This window comes from Rhinolophus sinicus, chromosome 3 (assembly GCF_057876585.1).
Source record: "Rhinolophus sinicus isolate RSI-liver-muscle chromosome 3, RSI-T2T, whole genome shotgun sequence".
NCBI lineage: Eukaryota > Metazoa > Chordata > Mammalia > Chiroptera > Rhinolophidae > Rhinolophus > Rhinolophus sinicus.
Window position 1 is genome coordinate 121,489,160 of NC_142503.1, and position 7,966 is coordinate 121,497,125.

Sequence of the window (7,966 nt, forward strand, 5' to 3'; positions counted from 1 at the left end):
CATGCCGTCCACCAGAGACTGGGGCCAGGCGTTGGCAAGGGAGCAAGAGGAGCAGATGTGGGGGGGGGGGGGGCCGAGAGCCCATCCCCACACCGACCCTTGCCTGCCCCGCGTGCACAAACTCACTTCTCTTTCCTCTGTTTTCTCTTTATCCTTCCTCCCAGTCCTATTCCTCTCTTCCTTCTCTCAGACTCCGCACTCTCCCTTTTTTTATTTCTAGTATCACACTTTATCTCTCTGGGTCTTTTTGATCTCTGTTCTCCCTTTCTCTCCCCTTTTCTTCCTTCCCTCTCTCCCTCCTCCTGATATCTGCTCTCCTTCCAAAGGTGCTGCCTCCCTCCACAGCCTTCCCCACCCACCATGTGTGCGCTTGAGTTCTCATGAGTGGGTGTGCACTTTTAGACTGTATTTTTACTGCACCTTTTCTGTTTGGAATACACAAATACCATTGTGTTAGTGGCCTACAGTATTCAGCACAGTAACATGCTGTCCAGGTTTGCACCCCAGGAGCAATAGGCCACACCACATAGCTTGGGTGAGTAGGAGGTTAGGTTTGTGTATGTGCATTCTGTGATGTTCCCACAACGATGGAATCACCTAACAATGCATTTCTCAGAACGTATCCCTGTCGTTAAGCAAGATGTGACTATAAGGGAATTTTAGAAGAAATGGGAGGAGGAATCCAGGACAGTTTTATCTTCCTGAGAATAAAAAGGCATTTTTTTCCTAAACAGACTAGCTGACTCTGTTGTAGTTTCAAGTTGCTATAAATGACTGAAAATAACTTGACTGTGTAGGAAGTAGTACAAGCATGATGGTTAACAGTTTGCTCTCTGGAATCAAACTGTGTGCCTTACGAATTGTGTGATTTGGGCAAATGACTGAATTTCTGTTCTTCAGTCTCATTGGTAAAATGGGGGAAATAAGAGTACATACCCCATGGCGCTGTTGTGAGGATTAAATACTGAATATATATGAAGTGCTTATAATAGTTCTGTCATAATTTTACATGTTGACCATGTACCTATTTTGCCATAAGATTATTCAAATTATTTTTATAAAATAAATATCACTCATCCATAATATTTTTCTTTCATTGCTATTGCCTCTCAAGTGTCAGCTCAGATACTAATCTTTTCAAAGCTTTCTCTGACCACCTAGTATAGCAACTCCTGGATTGCTTTCTATTATTTTAATATATTTTTTATATTCTTAGACGTTGCGATTAGCCGAAATTAAATTCTTTGTTTACTTCTTGGTATGTAGTACATTTTCTCTTTAACTTATATATCAGTGCCAAAAAGAGTTCCGGTACATAGTAAATGTTTCTTCTTTTTTTTTTTTTTTTTCAGTTTAATACTTCTTTAATTTTAAAGTAATTTAGAAAAAATAATTAATATATAAAGCCTTTGTTAAGGTAATACGAAGTTTGAAAAGTGAGTGTAAATGTTTCTTAAATATTTGTTAAGTGAATGTAACCAAAACTTCTCCTCCCTCCCACCCACATATATAATATATATTTTATATAAATAATATATGTCATTTTCTCATAAGTAGCAATTTATTACACAATTTAATAAGTTGAATTTGCCATTCATTTTCAAATAATGTTGATCTTTCACAGCAGATTCATTAACATTATTTAATGAGAACATGACTTCGGAAAATGAATTACATCTAATAGAAAATTCCTTCAAATGATTGGTGGTGAAAGGGACCCAAAGTTTTGCCTTTTGAGATACTGATTTTTTGGTTATTAAGACTCAGAAAGAACTTTTGACCTGCTCCCCTCAGTCTCCCCCAAAGAGATTCAAATGGAAAAACCTACTCCGGGAAAGAAATCGTTACATATTCACCTCAGCCTAATCTGAATTGAGTGTGATAGATGGGGGAGTCATGCAGGGGTCTGTATACTAAACCAACCCCCACCCCATATCATTGTTTTTGGGTTGCCTGGCAAAAATGTACCTGCCTTGTATGTTCCCTCTTCCTCAATTACCTGTAAATGGCCCATTCTCACTTTTGAAATCTAAGATCCCATTCCCCCCTTTCTCTTTTGTCCAAAATGACATATATACCCAATTTTGTCTCGCTGTCTTTGGAATTTTGATGCTTAATGTGAACGTATTCAAGTTTGATTTTCTCCTATTAATCTGTCTCGTTAATTTGATTATTAACCCAGCTATAATAATTTAGAAGCTGGGAGGAAAAGTTTGTTTATTTGGTTTTTATTTAGCCCCACACACACACAGTGGCCTATGCAGCTATTTTCTGATTTTTCTGTACTGTTAAGAAATGGCATATGTAGCAAAGTATTTTTACTTGACACATGTATTATCAAAATATGAATACTTTAAGCTTAACGAAGAAAAAGCAATCGTCCAAGCATTTCTGTATTGCTCCACAATAAAAATAGTAATATACTGGCCAACACACATTGAGTAGTACGTACAACATGCTATTCTAATGGATTATTTCATTTAATCCTCATAACCTTATAAGTGTTAAGTACTGTGTGTGTGTGTGTGTGTGTGTGTGTGTGTGTGTGTGTGTATATATATATTAGTAAATGTGTATGTGTATTTACTGAAGATTATGATTTTTTTGGTAATTCTTGGCTCTAGAGTTACTTACAATGCACATTTTTAAACCTACAACATTTGCCATGATTCTGAAAGTCAGTCAGCGTTTACTGTCTGTAACTGTTGTGTACACAAAAGATACGGTTTCTACCAAACTAGAGACAGCTTCACAGAGATACATAAATCTACATATGGCAGTCTGAGGACCTGTTTTTCATAGGTCATTTTTCTCTTTAGTAGATGGAACACATCAAGAACTTGATGAAATCAGTCTGCTTACAGCTATCACAGTGTTTATTTTGTCTAGCAGTCCAGAAGTAACTACCATCCCATGCCTTCAGAAGCGCTGTATTGAGAAATTTAAAGTTACTCTTGAGACAAAAGATCCCATGGTAAGTGTCTTTAGCAGAGAGATGTTTGAAATACGAATATGTTTAGGCTTTTGCAAAACTTTTCTTTGTGATTTTTGTTGGCTCCAACAAGTATCCAACTAAAATTTTTCTCTTTAGGTTTGGATTAATTCCTATTCTTGGGGTAACAAAACCAAATAATAATGGTCTTATTATTTGTCCCTGAGGATAGAGTATAGTTGGAGAAAGGTAAAATGTTTAAAAAAACAACAACTATATTTGAAATAGGGACATCTTAAAATTGGTATGTCTCTAGAACTTTACAAGGGACATTTAGTAAGATACATTGTAGCTTAATATAGTGGATTTCCTTTAAAAATAAATAAAAAGAAAGAAGGAAGGAAGACTCCAGCACATGCCTTCAGTATATGATTGTGAAATAATGGGACCCATTCCAAAAACAGTACACGCAAGTTGATCCCATTGTTTTATGGTCCCTTCATTTGCAGGATTGATTTCCTGTTTCTTTGTGTGCTACAAAATGAGTTTGTACCACACGATCACAAATACATACATGACTCCTAAAATACAGGAACCCGATTTTGTCTCAGAAAAATTTCATCATCCAAATAGCATCACAGTGAATTGAATAAAGGATGATTTATATACAGTAAGTCCTCACTGACATCTTCAATAGGTTATGCAACTTGAAGCAAAAGAACGTATAGAGAAACCAGTTTTACCATAGGTTAATTGATATAAACAAGAGTTAGGTTCCTAAAGTGTCTCATCAGTATTTTTCCAGGACCTGCTGTATTTGATGTATAGTTATCTCCTTCTGCTCTTCTGCCCTACTGTTGCCTATAACATTGCAGGAGCTTTATTTACCAGTCTCAAAGTGATGGCTCTGATATGTAATGACACATAATTAATATAGTCCAGAGTTCCTTAAGACCATGACATTTGAACTTCAAATACAGTGGTACCTTGGTTTTCTAATGTAACCCTTTCCGGAAGACCATTCGAGTTCTGAAACATTCAAAAACCGAGGTACAGTTTCCCCACAGAAAGTAATGCAAAATGTATTAATCCATTCCAGATCTTTAAAATCTACCCCTAAAACTGCAAATTTAGCATGAATTTTACTATCTAATGATACCATAGATCCATAAAATTTACAGCGTTCGTAAACCGAAATGTTCGTCAACGGAGATGTTCGAAAACCAAGGTACCACTGTATATGTAACTTTTGTCTGAAACATTCTCTGAAATCTCCAAACTATTTTTCAAGTTTGTGTGTATGTTTTGGTTTAATTTTGGTTTTATAGATTATAGAGGGGCACATGAGGGGAAAATGGAAACGAGAATAGAAAAATTAACTGTACAATAAGGAAGGCAAGTAAGTTTTCCTTTCCTGTCTCACCCACACACCTCCATTCCCAGTCTAAACTGTCACAACCACTGTTGTTAGCATGCAAGTTTGAATACCTGTTAGCACTTGGACTTCCAAAATTAAAGATAAATTAGAAATAAATTTAAACATCTTTTTAGGGGCATTTTAGATTTATTTTTTTAATTTACATTAAAATCTACATTTAATATAAATCTAAATTTATATTTACAGTTTATACTCTTTTTGTCTCTTACCTGATTAGGTACAAATCAAGATCTATCAGCTCCTACTTTCCATTTTTCAGTATCCGAATCCAGCTGTTTCCTACCCTTACATTTACTCTTTAGTATCCTCTATCGTGGAAAAACTACAGGAAATAGACAAGAGAAAACCTGAAGACACTACTGAGTTTCAGGTCTTTCAAGAAGGCGTAAAGGTCTTGGAAGCACTGGTAACCGTTGCTGAAGAGCAGCATCGTAAGTGTCAGCCCTAAATTCCTACTGTATCATAATCTGTCCCAAATCAGTCATTTAGTGTTATTGAAAACGTAAAACATTCAATTAATCACTTAGCATTATATTTTCATTTTCATTGAAAGGAAGTATTATATTAATCCCAAGTAGTATTAGTTTGGAAGAAACGATGGGAAGAATCGGTTTCCCCTTAAGTGGGGAAAAATGTGTGCAGATCAAGTGTGTTTACAACTTTGTATAATAAACATTTTCATCCCTGAACCTAGGGCTTACATCATTTGTTTACCTTCCAGGCGCTCAGCTGGTGGCCTGTCTCCTGCCCATCCTCATTTCCTTCCTTTTGGATGAGAATGCTCTGGGATCAGCAACTTCCATAATGAGAAATTTACATGACTTTGCTTTACAAAATCTCATGCACATTGGGCCTCAGTATTCATCAGTGTTTAAAAGTGTAATGGCTTCCTCTCCAGCCCTGAAAACCCGCCTTGAGGCTGCTATAAAGGGCAATCAAGAAAGTGTCAAAGTCAGGATACCAACCTCTAAACACACTAAGCACCCTGGAAAGAATTCAAGCATCCAATTAAAGACTAATTTCCTCTGATGGGTTTTTTTTGTTGTTGTTGTTTTTGTTTGTTGGTTGGTTGGTTGGTTTTTTTTGGCTAGTCAGCACCTTAATACAGTTTGGGGACAAAAGTGACATTTTAGATACAAGTGCACTTGGAGGTCGTGTTGATGGTTTTCATTTAAATAGCTGTGACTTTTCAAAATAATAGCAAACTTAACATTTTTGTGGGGTTTTTTTCCATTTAATAAAACCACAGAACTCTGTCAAAATTCTTGCCAGGAATTTCAAGAAAGTGCTAAAGAACTGAACTTATTAAACAATCCGCTGCTTTAAAAATGAAATGAATTTCTTTGACAGCCCATACACACATGGTATACTTAATACTATGACAGATAGCTTTGACCATATTATAAACTATCTACATTTATCTTATATCCCACTGCTAATTTAAAATTCTGCCTTATTCAGTAATTGTAGTAAACTTTCTTGGATTTCTCAAACAACATAAATGATTGGAAAGCTATTTAGGACATGTGGTTTAGAATTGTTCACTATAATAGTACAAATTATTATAATGACAGCCCTACAGTGTGACTTAAGATTTGGGTGTCTATAAATATCGTGGATTTTCACCATGTTTTGGTTTTGTTTGCATTGGGTTCAGAAAATAGAAATTTTCACTTATTTTAAATAGAATAGGGCATCTACAATTTCTCAAATGGATTTTCTGTTACCTCGGTTCCTAACAGTTTTGTTCATTTTCATCTGTGGCAAACATTCAATACCAATGAGTTTAATATAGATTCATATCTATATTTAGATCAATTATGGGTTTATAGAAATGTCAAATTTAGATCATCAACGAATACAAGTATGTTTTTTTAACATGAAACATATTTTGATATAGAAAAAATCTAATATAGTCATATTGGTTAAAAAACGTTTTTTAACTTTTGGTGATCACTGACTCTCCTTCCACTTAATTGTTATACTCTGAATCAAGCACTATGTCAAAACAAAGCATTTCCCTGTTAAAAATTTAAAATCAAAGTGATAGGGGCATGTTCAGAATCGAGAAAAGACTTTTGAGTCAAGCAAGAGCAATGTGATGTACTCTATTTTATTATGTTTGTATATAAATACTCTTGTAAATTGTTCAGAATGAAAACATTTGACAAGTACTACAATCAATTTTTCTAATTTACATAAATAAAGCTAATTTTCTTTATTGTTCTTGTATTTGAAATTATTTAACCACAAAAGACGGCTAGTTAATCTCACAGATTCCAGAAAATCAATTCTATGCAGCAAATAATATCCCTGCTCTCTAACTTGGTCTTTTAGCTCAGAGAATCCCTTTCTATGGAGCATTCTTTGCAATGGTTTGGATTCTCTGTCTTCCTAATTGTCTCTATGAATGTGAGTGTTATACTTATTGTTTCCTTCAGCTGAATGCCCTTCCTTCCTGTGTTCTACCTGGCAGACTCCCACTCCTTTTAGGCCTTGTTTAAATGTCACCATAGTTTACCATGGTAACTCTCCTTTGCAGTTCTTTCCCTCTTCTTACGCCAAGCAAATTGAACTGCTTCCTCATCAGTGTTGCTGTAGTACGTTATACATTCCTCTACGCATGGAACATCACGTTGCATTTTACTATCTTATCTCCTTCTGAGATTGTGCCTCCTCAAAGGGAAAAATGTTGTCTTCTATAACTGCCTCTGTAGCATCAACTAGGCACTTAAACTTGAATTGATTTGGAATGGATTTGAGCTCAGTAATTTACTCCTTCACCAAGGCAGATGCTTGAATGGATTGTTCTTCGGATATAATTTATTAATTAGATTTTTGGGCTCTTTTGTATTGTTTTATATGTTTTTAAAGATTTTTTTATAGGGGAAGGGGAACAGGACTCTATTGGGGAACAGTGGGTACTTCCAGGACTTTTTTCCAAGTCAAGTTGTTGTCCTTTCAGTCTTAGTTGTGGAGGGCGCAGCTCAGCTCCAGGTCCAGTTGCCATTGACAGTTGCAGGGGGCGCAACCCACCATCCCCTGCGGGAGTCGAACCGGCAACCTTGTGGTTGAGAGGACACGCTCCAATCAACTAAACCATCTGGGAGCTCAGTGGCAGCTCAGCTCAAGGTGCCATGTTCAATCTTTAGTGCAGAGGGCGGAGCCCACCATCCCTTTCAAGACTCGAATTGAACCACCGGCCCATGTGGGAATCGAACTAGCAGCCTTCGGAGTTAGGAGTACGGAGTTCCAACCGCCTGAGCTACCGGGCCAGCCCGTTTTGTATGTTTTAATTGTGTCCTTTAGTTCTATCATAAACAAGACAACAGGCCCACAATGGAGTCACTTATGCTAAACTCCATGTCACCGTACAAAAATTTAATTATAGTTGTGGTCTCTCCCAGAAATGGAATCTTAAATCAGTCAGTCAGGAATTGTCTTATCATCACTAGTGAGGTAATCTTCCCGATAGACTCCTGCTGTCCCCTAAAGGAAAGTGACTTTGCCACAACCAATCTGCTTTTTGCTAGTAACTCCACTCCCTTCTGCCTACAAGTCTCTCATTTTGATTAGGTCCTGAAAGCTCCTTTCTG

General features: G+C 36.5%; 1 protein-coding gene across 5 annotated transcripts in view; it reads left to right on the forward strand.

Annotated features, from left to right (window-relative positions):
• Positions 1-6,591, forward strand: part of HEATR5A (HEAT repeat containing 5A) — a 91,184-nt gene extending 84,593 nt beyond the window's left edge. For 3 of the 5 annotated variants that reach the window (XM_019754541.3, XM_019754543.3, XM_019754544.3), the window contains 3 exons: positions 2,820-2,974; positions 4,588-4,801; positions 5,092-6,591. In XM_019754541.3, coding sequence (XP_019610100.3) covers positions 2,820-2,974; positions 4,588-4,801; positions 5,092-5,399 — 677 coding nt within the window. In that variant the 3' untranslated portion in view covers positions 5,400-6,591. The remainder of the gene's footprint in view (positions 1-2,819; positions 2,975-4,587; positions 4,802-5,091) is intronic. The other 2 variants (XM_088796900.1, XM_019754542.3) reach the window with 1 other exon arrangement.
• The last annotated feature ends 1,375 nt before the right edge of the window (positions 6,592-7,966 follow it).